The 19,715-nt window shown below is 37.2% G+C and overlaps 1 protein-coding gene across 50 annotated transcripts in view; it reads right to left on the bottom strand.

Moving 5' to 3' along the window:
• LOC127632132 (protein NLRC5-like) overlaps positions 1–19,715 on the bottom strand; it is a 377,053-nt gene that overhangs the window by 32,984 nt on the left and 324,354 nt on the right. For 47 of the 50 annotated variants that reach the window (XM_052110651.1, XM_052110667.1, XM_052110688.1 and 44 more), the window contains 2 exons: positions 19,382–19,555; positions 17,446–17,619 (listed from right to left, as the gene is read on the bottom strand). In XM_052110651.1, the coding sequence (XP_051966611.1) occupies positions 17,446–17,619; positions 19,382–19,555 (348 nt within the window). The remainder of the gene's footprint in view (positions 1–17,445; positions 17,620–19,381; positions 19,556–19,715) is intronic. The other 3 variants (XM_052110666.1, XM_052110686.1, XM_052110695.1) reach the window with 1 other exon arrangement.

Genomic DNA, 19,715 nt, shown 5'->3' with positions numbered 1-19,715 from the left:
AGTGATCACTGAGAGTGTGTGTGTGTGTTAATGATGTTAGGTGATCACTGAGGAGGTGTGTGTGTGTGTGTGTTAATGATGTGTAAGTGATCACTGAGTGTGTGTGTGTGTGTGTGTTAATGATGTTAGTGATCACCGAGAGTGTGTGTGCGTTAATGATGTTAGTGATCACTGAGTGTGTGTGTGTTAATGATGTTAAGTGATCACTGAGAGTGTGTGTGTGTGTGTAATGATGTTAGTGATCACTGAGTGTGTGTGTGTGTTAATGATGTTAGTGATCACTGAGATGTGTGTGTGTGTGTGTGTGTTAATGATGTTAGTGATCACTGAGAGTGTGTGTGTTAATGATGTTAGTGATCACTGAGAGTGTGTGTGTGTGTTAATGATGTTAGTGATCACTGAGTGTGTGTGTGTGTTAATGATGTTAGTGATCACTGAGAGTGTGTGTGTGTGTTAATGATGTTAGTGATCACTGAGAGTGTGTGTGTGTGTGTGTTAATGATGTTAGTGATCACTGAGAGTGTGTGTGTGTGATGTTAATGATGTTAGTGATCACTGAGAGTGTGTGTGTGTGTGTGTTAATGATGTTAGTGATCACTGAGTGTGGTGTGTGTTAATGATGTTAGTGATCACTGAGTGTGTGTGTGTGTGTAATGATGTTAGTGATCACTGAGAGTGTAGTGTGTTGTGTTAATGATGTTAGTGATCACTGAGTGTGTGTGTGTGTGTGTAATGATGTTAGTGATCACTGAGAGTGTGTGTGTGTGTAATGATGTTAGTGATCACTGAGAGTGTGTGTGTGTGTGTGTTAATGATGTTAGTGATCACTGAGAGTGTGTGTGTGTGTTAATGATGTTAGTGATCACTGAGAGTGTGTGTGTGTGTGTTAATGATGTTAGTGATCACTGAGAGTGTGTGTGTGTGTGTTAATGATGTTAGTGATCACTGAGAGTGTGTGTGTGTGTGTGTGTTAATGATGTTAGTGATCACTGAGAGTGTGTGTTAATGATGTTAGTGATCACTGAGTGTGTGTGTGTGTGTGTGTTAATGATGTTAGATCACTGAGAGTGTGTGTGTGTGTGTGTTAATGATGTTAGTGTATCACTGAGAGTGCGTGTGTGTGTGTGTTAATGATGTTAGTGATCACTGAGTGTGTGTGTGTGTGTTAATGATGTTAGTGATCACTGAGTAGTGTGTGTGTGTGTGTGTTAATGATGTTAGTGATCACTGAGGGTGTGTGTGTGTGTTAATGATGTTAGTGATCACTGAGTGTGTGTGTGTGTTAATGATGTTAGTGATCACTGAGAGTGTGTGTGTGTTAATGATGTTAGTGATCACTGAGAGTGTGTGTGTGTGTTAATGATGTTAGTGATCACTGAGTGTGTGTGTGTGTTAATGATGTTAGTGATCACTGAGTGTGTGTGTGCGTTAATGATGTTAGTGATCACTGAGAGTGTGTGTGTGTGTTAATGATGTTAGTGATCACTGAGATGTGTGTGTGTGTGTTAATGATGTTAGTGATCACTGAGAGTGTGTGTGTGTTAATGATGTTAGTGATCACTGAGATGTGTGTGTGTGTGTTAATGATGTTAGTGATCACTGAGAGTGTGTGTGTGTGTGTAATGATGTTAGTGATCACTGAGAGTGTGTGTGTGTTAATGATGTTAGTGATCACTGAGGTGTGTGTGTGTTAATGATGTTAGTGATCACTGAGATGTGTGTGTGTGTGTAATGATGTTAGTGATCACTGAGAGTGTGTGTGTGTTAATGATGTTAGTGATCACTGAGATGTGTGTGTGTGTGTTAATGATGTTAGTGATCACTGAGTGTGTGTGTGTGTGTGTGTTAATGATGTTAGTGATCACTGAGAGTGTGTGTGTGTGTTAATGATGTTAGTGATCACTGAGTGTGTGTGTGTGTGTGTGTGTTAATGATGTTAGTGATCACTGAGAGTGTGTGTGTGTGTTAATGATGTTAGTGATCACTGAGAGTGTGTGTGTGTGTTAATGATGTTAGTGATCACTGAGAGTGTGTGTGTGTGTGTTAATGATGTTAGTGATCACTGAGAGTGTGTGTGTGTTAATGATGTTAGTGATCACTGAGAGTGTGTGTGTGTGTTAATGATGTTAGTGATCACTGAGAGTGTGTGTGTGTGTGTTAATGATGTTAGTGATCACTGAGAGTGTGTGTGTGTGTGTGTTAATGATGTTAGTGATCACTGAGAGTGTGTGTGTGTGTTAATGATGTTAGTGATCACTGAGAGTGTGTGTGTGTGTTAATGATGTTAGTGATCACTGAGAGTGTGTGTGTGTGTGTGTGTTAATGATGTTAGTGATCACTGAGAGTGTGTGTGTGTGTTAATGATGTTAGTGATCACTGAGAGTGTGTGTGTGTGTGTGTTAATGATGTTAGTGATCACTGAGAGAGTGTGTGTGTGTGTGTGTGTAATGATGTTAGTGATCACTGAGTGTGTGTGTGTGTGTGTTAATGATGTTAGTGATCACTGAGATGTGTGTGTGTGTTAATGATGTTAGTGATCACTGAGAGTGTGTGTGTGTGTGTGGTGTAATGATGTTAGTGATCACTGAGAGTGTGTGTGTGTGTGTTAATGATGTTAGTGATCACTGAGAGTGTGTGTGTGTGTAATGATGTTAGTGATCACTGAGAGTGTGCGTGTGTGTGTAATGATGTTAGTGATCACTGAGAGTGTGTGTGTGTGTGTTAATGATGTTAGTGATCACTGAGAGTGTGTGTGTGTAATGATGTTAGTGATCACTGAGAGTGTGTGTGTGTGTAATGATGTTAGTGATCACTGAGAGTGTGTGTGTGTTAATGATGTTAGTGATCACTGAGAGTGTGTGTGTGTGTGTTAATGATGTTAGAGATCACTGAGAGTGTGTGTGTGTGTGTGTTAATGATGTTAGTGATCACTGAGAGTGTGTGTGTGTTAGTGATGTGTGTGTGTGTGTGTTAATGATGTTAGTGATCACTGAGAGTGTGTGTGTGTGTTAATGATGTTAGTGATCACTGAGAGTGTGTGTGTGTGTGTTAATGATGTTAGTGATCACTGAGAGTGTGTGTGTGTGTTAATGATGTTAGTGATCACTGAGAGTGTGTGTGTGTGTGTGTGTTAATGATGTTAGTGATCACTGAGAGTGTGTGTGTGTTAATGATGTTAGTGATCACTGAGAGTGTGTGTGTGTGTTAATGATGTTAGTGATCACTGAGAGTGTGTGTGTGTGAGTGTTAATGATGTTAGTGATCACTGAGATGTGTGTGTGTGTGTTAATGATGTTAGTGATCACTGAGAGTGTGTGTGTGTGTTAATGATGTTAGTGATCACTGAGAGTGTGTGTGTGTTAATGATGTTAGTGATCACTGAGAGTGTGTGTGTGTGTGTGTTAATGATGTTAGTGATCACTGAGAGTGTGTGTGTTAATGATGTTAGTGATCACTGAGAGTGTGTGTGTGTGTGTGTGTGTTAATGATGTTAGTGATCACTGAGAGTGTGTGTGTGTGTGTTAATGATGTTAGTGATCACTGAGAGTGTGTGTGTTAATGATGTTAGTGATCACTGAGAGTGTGTGTGTGTGTTAATGATGTTAGTGATCACTGAGAGTGTGTGTGTGTTAATGATGTTAGTGATCACTGAGAGTGTGTGTGTGTGTGTGTTAATGATGTTAGTGATCACTGAGTGTGTGTGTGTGTGTTAATGATGTTAGTGATCACTGAGAGTGTGTGTGTGTTAATGATGTTAGTGATCACTGAGAGTGTGTGTGTGTGTGTGTGTGTGTTAATGATGTTAGTGATCACTGAGAGTGTGTGTTAATGATGTTAGTGATCACTGAGAGTGTGTGTGTGTGTGTGTTAATGATGTTAGTGATCACTGAGAGTGTGTGTGTTAATGATGTTAGTGATCACTGAGAGTGTGTGTGTGTGTTAATGATGTTAGTGATCACTGAGAGTGTGTGTGTGTGTGTGTTAATGATGTTAGTGATCACTGAGAGTGTGTGTGTGTGTGTGTTAATGATGTTAGTGATCACTGAGAGTGTGTGTGTGTGTGTGTTAATGATGTTAGTGATCACTGAGAGTGTGTGTGTTAATGATGTTAGTGATCACTGAGAGTGTGTGTGTGTGTGTTAATGATGTTAGTGTGTGTGTGTGTGTGTGTGTTAGTGATCACTGCACAACTGTTGGTGTGTGAAATTGTTTACAGCGTTTTATTTGTAAAAGGTTTATTAAAGATTTTAAGGAACTTTTCTACATGATATTTATAACAGTGATTCGAGTGTTGTAACATTTATGGCAGATGTAAATTTGGCCTGAGATTATTTTAAATCCACTTTCCTGGCCATGTGTGAAAAACATGCTCCTTTTAGATGATTTAGGATTAGTGGTGAAGATAATCCTTGATTTAATGAATCTGTTTCTACATTTATTACACAAAGGACTAAAGAAAACAAATGATTCTTCCATTGGATCTCTTATAGAGCATTACGCAAGAAATGTACAAAATGAATCAAAAGTGCAAAATGTGATTATTATCTTTCAATGATAAATGAAAATCCAAATAATCCCACAAAGTTTTGGACAATAGTTCAATCTACTTCGTGTCGAAGTTTGTCAACTAGATTTCCTGATTTTCTAAATGTGAATTAAAATGTAATTAAAGGCCGAGCAAATATTGCAGATACTTTTAATAATGATTTTTGATTCTAGTATTTGAGATGTTCCGACGGAACTCCTGAGCCGATCCAACATTGTCCTTTGCAGTTCTTCACTTTTTCTCCTATTACCACCAACACAAGTTTGTGACATTTTAACGAGATTAGACAGTAAAACATCAGCTGGGATTGAAAGATTGAGCCGGATTTTTTAAGAAGAGTCTGTTGCCTCTATATTTAAAGTTGAACTTCTAACGCTATACCTAGAATGTGGAAATCGGCAATGGTTGTCCTTTATTAAAGGTGGAGATCCTTCTGATCCAAATAATGATCGCCCCTCTCCAAACTGCCCGTCTTAGATAAAGTATTTGAATCTTTGGTAAACGATCAATTAAAACAATTCTTCTAATGATACACTTAATGACTATCAGTCAGGCTTTAGATCAGCCCATAGTACTATTACAGCAGCTATGTTAGTCACAAATGATATTATTCATTCCTTAGAACAGTCTTGTGCTGCATTATTTATTGATCTTTCAAAAGCATTTGTTTCTGGAGATCATCATTTATCATCATAAAGGTCTTAGTCGCTCTAAACTGGTTTGAAAACAACTTTCTGAAGGAACCCAATGTGTCTCATTTGAGAATTATAGCTCATCTATTCTTAAAGTTAACAATGGTGTTCCACAAGGGTCTGTTTTAGGGCCCTTTTATTCTGCATTTGTATTAATGATCTTGGTCTTAATAAATCTAGCTAAAACTCATTTATATGCTGATGATATAATTATCTATACAGCGGCTCCCTCCTTAAATCAAGCCTTGCAGCGATTGCAGTGCGTTTCAAATAATGCAGCATTCATCAATACATTTGAAACTGGTTTTAAATTAAAAAAAAGACCAAATATATGATTTTTAGTCGCGTTCGCTCTAAAATAGCGGATCTGCCGATCTCGACTTTAGAAGGTACATCCATAGAAAGAGTTCTTATAAATATTGAGGTATATGGCTTGATGAAAGATTAGCTTTCGATGTACATATTGATAACTTGTTGAAAAAGGCCAAAATTGGGATTCTTTTATTGATTAAAAAAATGCTGAAAGAAAATATTAGAGAGTACTTTTCTATCTGTAATGGACTATGGTGATCTATTATACATGCATTCAGCTGCATCCTTACTGAAGAAACTGGACTCTGTTTATCACGCGTTTGTGGTGCAGAGTCACGTACTCATCATTGTATTTTGTATGAATCGTTAGTTTGGTCATCCTGATATCACAGGAGAAAATTGCATGTTTGTATTTATTGGCACTTTTAGGTAAATTACCCCCTTATGTTTCTAATCTTTTAACCTATTGTACAAATAGCTCTTACACAAGATCTTCAACTCAAATTACGCTGACAGTCCCAAGGGTGCGTTCTGAATCTGGTAAAAAAGCTTTTTATTGATCTGATTGTGTATATTTAGTTTTCTTTGTATATTTGGAGTATTTATCTTTTAAACTTTATTGTGAAACTATATGTGCTGCCGTCTTGACCAGGAAGAAGAGATTTTATTATCTCAATGGGACCTTCCTGCTTAAATAAAGGATATAATAATAATAACAACATGTGTGTGAGAGTGTGTGTGTATGTAAGTGTGCGTGTGTGTGTGTGTGAGAGAGAGGGGGAGTGTGTGTGTGTGTGTGTGTGTGTGTGTTCATACATTTATGTAGTCCAGGTGTCATATTGATCTCTGCTCCGTGATTCACACTATAAAACACAAACACAATCATGACGTCACATTGATGACACATTTATTTTCTGTGAGGAATAATTGATGATGGACCGTTAAATTAGTGAGTGTCCGTTACACCTCGAGTGTGATTCATGTTCAATAATTCAACGGACGGAGTCGATCACTCTGATTATATCATGGTTACAACAGTTTAAGACATCTTTCAGGGTTTTATCTAGAGATGCACCAATCAGATATCTGGAACAGTTTCAGCTCCAATATTGACATTTTTACCTGGATCAGGAATCAGTCCGATGAGTCTGATCCAAATCCAAAACCACGTGTTAGTCATGGTCGCTACCGTCCAGTACAAACATGACAGAAAAGCCCCATTAAAGGAATATTCCGGTTCAATACAAACTCAATCCACAGCATTTGTGTCATAATGTTGATAAACACAAAAATACATTTCCACTCGTCCCTCATTTTCTGTGTTCCAGTGAGACACTTACAGGGATTTAAAATCTCATTGAAGACTTTTTAAGAGCTGAAAAATCAAATTGATACTGAATCCCAAAACAAACCCACACAATGTGAAAATCAATCCTGAATCACAGACTCTTAAACAGACAGGAGCACATTCAACATGACCTTAATAATGCTGATTAGTAAAACAGAGTCCATATATTCAAGTTTCAAACACTCCAGACATGTTTTCCACAGAAATATCACACTAAAACTCATTTATTCATTACATTATAGAAATAATTACATTAGAGGTGGACTGATATTGGATTGATTCAATAATGTGTTCATAGATTTGTAAAATTGCTCGTCTATATTAAATGTTTTTAGTCTTCCTGTGATGGGGAGGGCCAGATAGAGGCTACAAGAGCCTAAATTTAATTCAATTCCAGATGCACTTTATGGGGGATTTGATTTATAGTGTTGAACTTTGAACTTTAAAGACACTTCAACTTTGAAATACAGCGGGACTTTTATTTTGAAATGTTTGTGCTTCACTGCTTCCAGCTGCTCATTCAAACAAATAAGGGATATAAAATGTGCACTCCTACCAGTGGCGGCTGCTGGTCTTTCAAAGAGAGGAAGCTCATTTTCGCCTACATTATAAACTTATTTACCCTATTTTTTGCACTAAATCAATCTTAGGTGTTGATCTGCCCTGCTGTTTAATTCTAATTTTTTCCTGGTAAGGAAGACTTTCAAATGGCTTCGCCAAAATCAGGTCGACAATATTAGCACCGTCTGCCATCGCATGCAGTTTCACCTCGCATGACGCTAGCCTAGCCTACTGTATGAATGAATGAATGAACGTAACAAACGTAACGCTCTAAAACAAAATATATTAAACTTGGTAAAACTGAAACAAGGAATGTGGTGTATAATTGTGTGAATGTATTATGCAAATTGACTAGCAATTTCGCCAAACAAATATAAAGAAATAGGTTGCAGCAGTTTGTCTTTCGACTACACTTGAGAAATCCGCGATGGGACTGAGCTCGAAATAGCTTCAGTGACTTCTTATAGTACAGATTCGCTGTCAATCAAAAGGAGATGCAGTCTTTCGACAGATCCTCCAATCATCACGCTGAAGCCCGGAGTCCGGGCCAGCCCACTCCTCATTCACCCCCAGAGACGCTGAGCGTCCGTGGGCGGACATAATCCCAGCATTTATCCAATGACCGCCTATTTTCGGAGCACTGAAAAAACTGTTCAGAGCAGCCCCATTGAAGTCAATGGACGCCGGCTTCAACAGGGAAATGCACTGACGCTTACGGGAATGTATGAGAAGTAAATCGAGTCAGCCGACCTGCTATATGTAATGTAGCTGATTCTGAACAAACTCGCCTTCGAGATGAACGTGTTCTAACGCATTTTTAGTCAATAAATTGTTTACACAATAGTACATATTTGACCATTATTTTTTGACATTATAGGGAAGCTGAGCTTCCCTTGCAGTCTTAAAGAAATCCCCACTGACTCCTACAATAATCTACATTTACAATATCAGCACTCCAGAATAAATACATGATTTAGGAGACATTAACTCCTAAACTCAAACATAATTGTTATGAATAATTTAATAAAAGTGATTTATAAAGTTATAAGCTTCACATTTCTGCCTTTAAACATCAAACAATTACCCATTGACTTCCATTCTGCCTCTCTTCCCTCAATTTACACAATGTTTTAAAGAAAAGGAGGCACGAGTCAGAATTAATTTGTGCCTCAAATGCTGTTGATTGAGTTTCATTTGTATTGAAACCGAAAATTTCCAATAAAGTATTTAATATGAATTATGAATCACAAAAGACTGTTTAATAAATAAATATACAGTCTGCATAAAAACACACATCAGACACACACATACTCACGCTACACACACACACACACACACTTACTCACTCATAGATGCACTCACACACACACACGCACACTCACTCACTCATACACGCAGTCACACACACACACACGACACTCACTCATACACGACTGACACACACACACGCACACTCACTCATACATGCAGTCACACACACACGCACTCACTCATACACGCAGTCACACACACACGCACTCACTCATACACGCAGTCACACACACACACGCACTCACTCATACACGCAGTCACACACACGCACTCACTCATACACGCAGTCACACACACACACACGCACACTCACTCACCATACACACACACGCCACACACACACTCACTCACTGACACACTCACTCACTGACACACACTCCGCTAGGTGCCCCAGCCTGAATTGGGCAGAGGAAGAGTGTAACGAGGAGGAGGGCATGATGGTCCATGGCCAGTGCTGAATCAGCGGATGAGTGGGAGAGTGAGATAAATGGGAGCTGTTGGCATCAGTTTGAGAGAGAGAGAGAGAGAGAGACACGTGGCCTCGAGGCATATGTATGTGTATGTTTATATTTATTTTAAGTTTGACATTAAAAGTTATGTTGGCTGTTCAGCCAGTTCCCGCCTCCTCCTTGCCCATCCTTGAACTGTTACAATCTCATTCCATACAAGTGTGATCATGCCTGCTGTAAATGATGGCAATGGAGGCTTTCCTTTATTTGACTACCATAAATAACATTAAATATTATGGATTAATAGCGATGTTCTTGCGGCACTTTTATGTATTTATTAAACTTCAACTTCTTATTGGAGTAACAAGTTACTGTGTGTATTTAAGTGAAAGAGAAAGAGAGAGAGCGTGCTCGGGTGTGTGTGATTACCTGTCTTTGGATAAAAGCATCAGACAAATGCACAAATGTAATGTAAATGTGTGCTGTGGCTCTCATCTGCAGAAATGTCACTTCAAATCACCAATATGTTAGTCAACACTTCTCAGTAGCAGGGTGGTACTGTCACCATTCTTGAATGGAGCTTTTTAGTAGCTGAACTGTTTAATTGAGTCGAGGGGGTACGTTGACATAAAGGTTCTGTGTGTTCATCAAGAGTGTCTATGTGTGCATATGTATGTGTAAGAATATACGAGAGCAAGAGTGCTTTCCACAGATATTAAAATTAATTTAGGATAATATAGAAATTGTTTGCAATTCATCTCATCCAATCTACAATATTCAGCCACTGGATTTATTTGATCTGGTTATTTTGCAGATTTACCAAAATAATTTGGTGCAATTTAATTTGTCATTTAAACCATAATGCAATCAAGACCTGGAACTACTTCAAAACCGTGCGTTTATTTAAACATAATTGTACACATTAGAATTGTAGTCAACCAGTCAGAATCAAACATTCAACAGACCTGTGTATAATCCAAAATAAATTACACACACACACACACACACACACACACACACACACACACACACACACACACACACACACACACACACACACACACACACACACAGATTTGTAGTGCTCAACATACTTGAGTTTGTCCAGTGTGCAGTGTGGATAATTGAGTCTCTCAGTGAGCAGTTTGACTCCTGATTCTCCTGGGTGATTGTAGCTCATATCCAGCTCTTTAAGGTGTGAAGGGTTTGAAATCAGAGCTGAAGCAACATAACAACAGCTGACCTCTGTCACCATACAGCCAGATAATCTGCAAACACACACAGCAACAGTCAAGATACATATATGGAGAATTTATTTAGCAACATGGACTTAAGTCACATTTCAAGACTTAAATTCACAAACAGGCCTCACTGAAGCTTTCTTTTAAACACTGATGTTATTGAGAACATAAAGGAACAAAGTGTGTTTTCCTTTGACATGTATGATCAAGCTAGTGCTGTAACAAATAACTGATCAAATCAATAATAATCGATAGTTTTTGGAGTCACTAGTGTGATACTGTCTTAAATAGTTCACCCAAAAAAATTATAATCCTCTCATCATTTATTCATGCTTACGTAATCTCAAACTTGTATGACTTTATGAGATGTTAATATTTCAATTCAATGCAGGTCAATGTGGTCCAACACTTTATATCTCCAAAAAGAAAATAAAGTCATCATTACACTTAAAGCTCGATTACAATTTATAACCCTCTAGCATACATAAACCACACATAAGTGCAACTGAGCATTAAATCATGATCATGCCCAGAGACTGCAATGGAAAGATGTACAGTGAAAAAGGAAAGTCGATCATATTTCTTCAGAAGACATGAATTAAACCACTGGAGTCATATGGATCAGCTTTATGCTGCTTTTATGTCCCTTTTGAGCTTGAAAGTGTTAAACCCCTTGAGTTGCATTGTATTGATATATTCACATCTCTATCAAAATATTTTAGTTTGTTTTATGCACAAGAAAGTCAAAGTATTTGTTATGGTTTGGTCACAACTGAGTGTGACTGGTGTGTTCATATATGCCTAAACGAACTGTGCTAAGGAAGAAAACACCAGATTCTGAAACAAATGCTCCAAACAAGCAAAGTGTGAAAACAACATAAATGTACTGGTATAATATTGTCTAATGTACCGTACTTCGGTACCAAATCTATACTAAAATAAAAAAGATGTAATGATACCAGTGTTTCTGCAGTACCGATATTACCGAACACCGACTCTATCCGGTAGCAGTGCACAGTCTGACTGACACACAACAGCTTTAAAATGCTCACAGGCTTATTTTGAATGTGTGCTCTGTTACTCCTTGTACACTGAAATGGACAATTAATCAAATTAAAATCGTGACAGGCCCTAGTATGATTTATTAAACTGCTTAAGGCTACAATATTAGTGTGGATGTGCTGCATAATTTAAATAAATCTGACTGCTCATCCACAAGAAACTGCACAGATATTGAGAATCATTCACGTTATAATGAGATGACACAGCAGAGAATTAATCTACTGTGAACCACGCAGCACATGTAAACTATATAATTTATATAATTAAAATCACAGAATCTGCACTTTAATCTCAACTCAGCTTTATTTATATCGTATTCAAAACAACAGAGTTGACCAAAGTGCTTCACAGCAATAAAATTTAAAACATAACATTTCAGAATTACTACATATACAAACACCAGTAATCTAAAATACAAACACTCCAAAACTGTGTCCTACATTTGTCAGACTCAATAGGCCAGTGTAAAGAGATGAGATTTCAGACATGACTTCAATGATCACACTGCGTCGTGACGTGAACTGTTTATTAAAATCTAAAATTACCGTGACGTCACAAAGTAAGCAACCGTGTGGTTCTTCAGAGTAGCAGATTTCAATGGTGGCTTTGAGCTGCGCTCCAGTTTCTTTTCAGCATCTTTTAAGCATTAAATATTGTAATAATATTTGTTAATGTTAGGCCAAATAAAAATGATATAAATGGATATCTAAGGTATAGAATAAATTAAATTATTGCTAAATAACTGCTTAAATTATTAGTTCATGTACAGTAAATAATATAATATGGCATATTCAATATTCAGACGATTTAAAATCAAGTTAGTCTGTTCAGTAAGACCTTTGGTGGCGAGAAGGTGCCCATTAATCCCGTTAGATCTTCAATGGTGATCTTGTTCATGTAAGATCATCATTAGATCATTTTTGGCCTCAGTGGTTGCACTTTGGAAATTAAAACAATAATTTGCTTTTGGAGTTTGTGTGATTTGTGAAAATGTTAAATCTACCAACACCAGCTGCGTGACAAATGGGTCTTATTAGAGCAGACGCGATAACAGTGACAACGATTCCTTAAATATGCTATTTTGGCACACTTAATAATAATAAATGTTATTTGTAATGCGCCTTTCTCAGACTCAAAGCGCTACAGCATGTACAGAACAAAATAATCAAACATGTGAATAAAAATATATATAGAAGTATCAAAAAAGAAAAAATACATTTAAAAAAAAAAATTATACAATTATAAATTGAAAACTTGACTAAAAAGATGTGTTTTAAGAAGTTTCTTAAAACAATCCACAGAAGCAGCATCCCTAATAGATGAGGGTAGTGTGTTCCATAACTTAGGCACGTTATAGGAAAAGGCCCTTCCCCATGGTTTTTAATTTACAACGAGGCTGACACAGAGAGAGAGCCAGCAGAGCGAGAGAGCGAGCGGGAATGGATGGAGTAACCAAATCACAGATGTAATCTGGAGCCAACCCATGTACTGCTTTATAGGTTAAAATCTGAATTTTACAGTCAATACGTGGCTGAACTGGAAGCCAATGCAGTTGCTGGAGCACGGGTGTAATGTGATGGCGTGAGGATGTATGAGTCAAAACACGTGCGGCAGAGTTCTGTATACATTGCAACGTCCTAATAGAATTTGCTGGTAAACTCGCAAAAAGAGAGTTACAATAATCAAGCCTTGATGTAATGAAGGCATGGATAAGCCTCTCTGCATCAGGCCTAGAGAGAAATGGTCTAATAGGTGCAATGTTCCTCAGATGGAAAAAGCAACCTTTGTTATGTTTTTAAAATGTGAATGAAAAGTTAGCTGGGCATCAAAATCCGCCAAGTTACGACCTGGCCAGAAGGGACAATTGGTATCGTCTACTGAAATTTTAAAATCCTTACATTTATTGACATTAATTGGAGTACCAATTAATAAGATTTCAGTTTTGGAGCAGTTTAGTTTTACAAACTTGAGTTTCATCCACGCTTTAATTTCCAACAAACAGTCAGAAAGTTTTGAAGAGGAAGAATTAAGATCAGGCTGAGAGCTGATATAAATCTGGGTGTCATCCGTAACAGTGAAAGCTCAGGCCATACTTCCGAATGATCTGCCCAAGAGGCAGCATATAAACACTAAATAAAACAGGACCCAAAACTGACCCCTGAGGGACACCCTGACATAGAGGCACAGTCAGAGATCTGTTAGAACCCAGGTAGACAAATTGGGAACGATCTTAGAACAGTTCAGCCAAATTACTTTATTGCTATTTTTACAAATCAAATTCACATTGGCCTACATATTACCATGACAAAACAAAACTGTTCGAGCAACACGACAAACTCTCTCATTACAATGACTGCGGTCACTCACTGCAGGTTGACACTGTTTGAGATCTGCTTTTCTGCGCTGAAGCTCAATGACGCTCCGCACAATGTTCTGCACTCTCACGAATGATCTCATTAAAAACAAATCTGTCTAATCAGCATAATAAATCAATTATTTACACCACGTCTGTGGCTTGATTAGAACGGGAGCGTTTTAGTTTTGTCGTGTTCCTCAATTGCAGTGTATTTAACATTAACGTTCAAGCAGCGGTGCAACATGCAATGAATCCTAAATAATTACAAAGTGCTTTTCAGCTCTTGTTCTACAGCTTATTTTCGAGTGTCAGGTTGTAACGCTCAGCTTTACTGAAAGGTGATGCTACACAAAAATATTACGGTCATGACCCTATGTTTGAATGGTGATGGGAAGTTTATCAAAAAGAAGAAGGCTAGGAAGACAACAAATATATTTAAACCCCAAGTGTATTTACATCTAGAAAAAAACATCAAAGTGAATCCAGAAATATTTATATACAAATGTACAAAAGACAAACACAAAGAAAGAAAAAGATAAATACTAAAAGGTGTATGAAAAGCGGATGAATTGACTGTTGGAGTCCCATACAATGTCCTGTTTGTGTGTTTGTGTGTGTGTGTATTGATTCGGCCTCAATGGTGTATATGTTATCTACCCTATCTGAGGGTTGTCCCCCCCCCTAAAATATCATTAAAATATGTGTATTGTAAATAATATAATGATATATTCTTAAAATAATTGTTTAAGAAATAAAATAATACAAATGCAAACGGGCCAACAACAAAAAAAACGTTTAAACATTTTGAGTCCCCCCTCCCTTGCCTCACAGTGCTTTGGTCCACTGACTCCGCCCCTTTTACCTCACCACCGACACACACACACATTCCGGTGGCGGGAGAGAAGAACAACATTTTTGAGTAGTTGTGGAACTCCAGTAAGTCAATGTTATTTTATTCACTTTAAACCTCGGATGAAGTGATTATTTTCTCTTTAATATAGATGATGCGGAGTCATTAATAAATCATGTCAAAAAACAAATATATGATTGTGTACTTGTGTACCAATGTACTTTTGTCACTGATGCAGTCTGCTATGTTAACAATTATAACGTTTAACGTTACCCTTGTTTAATAAAGTCTATGCGTTTACCTAGCTTGTTTAATACAGTAGTATATCCCCACTCACACACACACCCATAGAGTGTACGCATACACTACGTGATGTAACGTTAGTCTTGTAGATTAGACTAGTCCGGGTGCGCATTTAGATTTTAACGCTTTCACTGTGATTTAGTCGGTTTATCATTTAATATAGTTAATCTAATATAATATCACATGAAGAGTGCAGTTTTTCTCCAGATATCAGCATGATAACAAATGTGATTTTGATTTTATACAAGTTTAATAAACAAGAAGTTGATATTAAGTGATGTACATTTTAGACACCATATTGCCTGTTTTAGCTCCATGCTACACTAGTAATAGTAGTAAGGCTTTCCTCGGTGTACACGTATCCTTGCAAGTACAATTTTGCCTGTATTATTGGTGTCCCCTTCAAAAATTGCTCTTGAGAATTGTTATGTTTATTGTCCCCCCCAACTTTTTGATGAAATTTTTGCCCCTGGGCTGCGCTACAAGGTGATATTTCTTCAGTATTAATTTTCCTGTGCCACCGCGAACAGAGATGGAAAATAAAGCAAGCATCTGGGCATTCAGACGGAGGACTAATCTAAGTGGCTCTGATTGGCCATTGCCGTTTCATTGCTCAACGGAGATGTCTGTGATTGGTTAGAATACTCAACCGCTGCAAAAATATGTTGTAAATAGAAACCATTGACACAACAGGAGCAGACTTAAATTAATCGTTCGAATAGTCGATTATCAAAATAGTCGTTAGATACAGCCCTACTTGCAATCCTTCTGCTACTGATAATACAAACAGTTAGCCACGCCCCAAACTCACAACATGGGTTGAGTCAGAAGTTAAAATGTCAGAGTGCTCAAACAAACACACCAGTGTTTTCAAAGTGTCACAAAGTCATGATGTTTTTACTCTTCAGGAAGTCAAACTACCAACTAGAGATGTCCCGATCAATCGGCCGCTGATCAAAATCGGCCGATATTCATCTTAAATCCATGATCGTGCCTAGATTTAGGGCTGATGTTTTATGCAGCATGCAGGCAATCACACATACACTGCTCATCTAATGAAGGAGTGTTTCTCATCCCTTGAAGCATGACAGAATGGCGTATGAAGGGTGAGTTGTTGGCAATTCTAAGGATTCACAAATTTAAACTTTCAGACATGATTTAATTGAGATGAATATGCTGGTTTGTTTTTAAAAATGTGTAAGAATTACACGTGTAAGAATATTAATTTGCCCATTTTCTTGAGTCATTACGGTAGTTATTCAGACTCGTTGCACAATGAACAGGAAGAGGATATAGAGGCTGCTAACAGGTTTAAAACAAATTAAAACAACAAATAAACATGCAAATACATGATACATGATGGGAGTCGTGACAATCAGACATTGTGTTGAGAGATAGAGACTGTTTGAGCGATCATGAACGCTTTTAGCTTTACTCTCTTTAACACGAGCGCTCTCTGTGTCAATCAAAGATGTCAATATCTCATCATCAGTCACTCATCCCAATTTAAATCAGATTAATGTTGGTCACAATATCACTAATAATAAATATAACTGTTTAACTTTCAATAAGGACACCGCGTCTTCATGTATTTGCTTAATTTACATTTACATTTATATTTATGCATTTGGCAGACGCTTTTATCCAAAGCGACTTACAGTGCCCGCCCGGAGCAACCTGGAGTTAAGTGCCTTGCTCAAGGACACAATGGTGGTGGCTGTGGGGATCGAACCAGCGACTTTCTGATTACCAGTTTACCAGTTATGTGCATTAGACCACTACACCACCACCATTGTGAATATATCAGTGATATTCATTGGTTTTGGCTTTCATGGTTTTTACTGGTTGTCAGTATGTCACAACGGCATTTTGATATTGCCAACAGAACTATTAATAACTGTTTCATTATTGTTCAACTTGGGCCTGTTCAAGTGTAACTGTTTACTTAGTTTTTATACAATTCATTTTTGTTGTGACTTTTCAAGTCAAGCTGTTTACACCATTTGTAAGTGTATGTAATATTTATATTAATCCATACAGAACTGAGTGGATTTGTGATTTGTTTTTGTACCTGAATATTAAAGTTAAAATAAGCTATTGCACCATTCTAAGAAGTTGATTTTATATGTGAGTTTTATAAAAATGCTAGATGCACTAATTTAAATGGATTAAGTTAAAGACATATTTTAGTTACTTTGTTTACTGTAAACAAACAAAACAAAAAACAGCTCTATCCAGGCAAATACAAGTATCATATCGGGACTCAGTATAGGCAGATATTTAATATTTAAATATCGGATCAGGGGCCAAAAAGCTGATAGGGACATCCCTACTATCAACAGATTACTTTTATTTGACACTGAACATTAAATCGGGATATGAGAAATATTTGCAAAATCAAAAGAAACACAAACCTCAGTATCTCCAGATGACAGTTTGTACTCTTCAGTGCATCAGAGATCAGCTTCACTCCTGAATCCTGCAGGTCATTGTTACTCAGGTCCAGCTCTCTCAGAGGAGAGTTTGATGATTGTAGAACTGATGCCAGACTTTCACAACATTGATCAGTGAGATTACAGCCGCACAATCTAAACACGATAATGAAAAACAAAATTATTATAAAACCATTTTATTGATCAAAATATAGTTTTGATAATGGTTTTATCTACAGTAAGGAAACATATTCCATCCGAGTGAATCAAAGAGATACATATATCATCACAACCCCTTATAAACATTATTGGTCGAATCGATATATCACAGAGGCTGATAAATCGGCCGATATTCAGTCTTTTTAATTATCAGCGTCGGCAAATACATTTTCCAGTTTTTCCTGAAGGTGCTTAAAATCGCTTTATTGCACGTGAGCTGACTGAGACATGTAAACGACCAGTCACGGTTCGTTTTGTTGTTACGTGCCATCATGTTACTACAATAATAGACCAGGGTGCAACAGTGTAATTTAAATGGACCACATATCAGAGCCATAACAGAAGCGTTTCAGCTCATAATGTTAAAGTGCTCACCTGTTTCATTCTCTCTCTCTCTCCTCAACAGTTCCCTGTTACTTTTAACTGTCTATTCAAATATCAATAAGAGTAATATCATATACCGCCTGAAAATAAGCAGATATCTCGTTTAAACAGATGTAATTGACAAACTTCACAAAGATACAGCGTTTTCTTCCTGTCGAGCTATCTTCCTCCAAAATGCATCTTTTATCAGCCAGAATAAAAAAAAACTTCAGATCAAAAGTTTCTCTGATTCACAAATCATGACGGTCACTCCGTGACAATCCAAGCGGGTGATCCAGGCTGTATAAACTGTCAGGAGATTGAGGCTCATGCTGGATCTGCACGAGTGCGTGTGTGGAACTTCAAATCTGCATCTGAAACCAGGAAAATGCTGCCTCCAGAAGCTGTATATGGAGGTATGATAAAAATAAGGTGCTTTTCAAACTGTTCAGAGATCAGTTTCTTTATGAGTTCCATTAATTCAGAACAGATGTCAGTTAAGCCATTAACTGATTATTCAACAATGTAGCAAGTCAGCTGCCTACGTTTTCAGATGCAGCATAAGGTAAAAGAGCTTCTCGTGTGAATGAAGTAAATTTATTATTCACTATGCACTGTATGTACAATTGGTTTGATTCTGTATTTTTGGAGTAAATGTGATTGCTAACGTAGACTGACATCCATGATTGATGGATTTTATTATTTCCTTCTTAATATATTAACACATTTTTCATGTGCAAATAAATGACTAAAATGTCATGACTGAACAGATATCTAAAGAAACTGCCATCTACCATTTAAAATACAATATATATTAGTTTTGTGTGAAACTGACTAAATATAGAGCTAAATAAGAGTTTATTACTATTTTTATTGTTTTAGCAAATTTCTGTTTGTTATTTAGTTTATTAAATTGTGTGATATATGCTCTCTGGAAATTGATAAAAAAAAAACCATATTAGTAAACCATTAATAAACATATTAATGTAACTTGAAGTGTGTCATTTCTGCAACACTAGCGGCACAAAACAGAATTGTGAAATTAATGATTGTTCCCACACAGGTTTCCCAAACTCTCCTACTGCTTTGCAATCCTTCTGTCATTGGTCAAAAAACAGTTAGTCCCGACCTAAACTCACAACATGGGTTGAGTCAGAAGTTAAAATGACAGAGTGCTCTAACAAACACACCAGTGTTATCAAAGTGTCACAAAGTCACCGTGTTTTCACTCTTTAGGAAGTCAAACTACCAACGGCTTAATTATAGTTGACACTACACATTAAATTGGGATATGAGAAAGTATTTTAACATTTGCAAAATTAAAAGAAACACAAACCTCAATATCTCTAGTTTACAGTTTGTACTCTTCAGTGCATCAGAGATCAGCTTCACTCCTGAATCCTGCAGGTCATTGTTACTCAGATCCAGCTCTCTCAGAGGAGAGTTTGATGATTGTAGAGCTGACGCCAGGCTTACACAACATTGATCAGTGAGATTACAGCCGCACAATCTAAACAGGATAATGAAAAACAAAATTATTATAAAACCATTTTATTGATCAAAATATAGTTTTGATTTTGGTTTTACCTACAGTAAGTAAACATAATCCATCAGAGCGAATCAAAGAGATCCATATATCATCACAACCCATTATAAACATTAGTGGTCGA

This window comes from Xyrauchen texanus, chromosome 38 (assembly GCF_025860055.1).
Source record: "Xyrauchen texanus isolate HMW12.3.18 chromosome 38, RBS_HiC_50CHRs, whole genome shotgun sequence".
Lineage (NCBI taxonomy): Eukaryota > Metazoa > Chordata > Actinopteri > Cypriniformes > Catostomidae > Xyrauchen > Xyrauchen texanus.
This window is presented reverse-complemented; position numbering and strand designations above follow the sequence as displayed.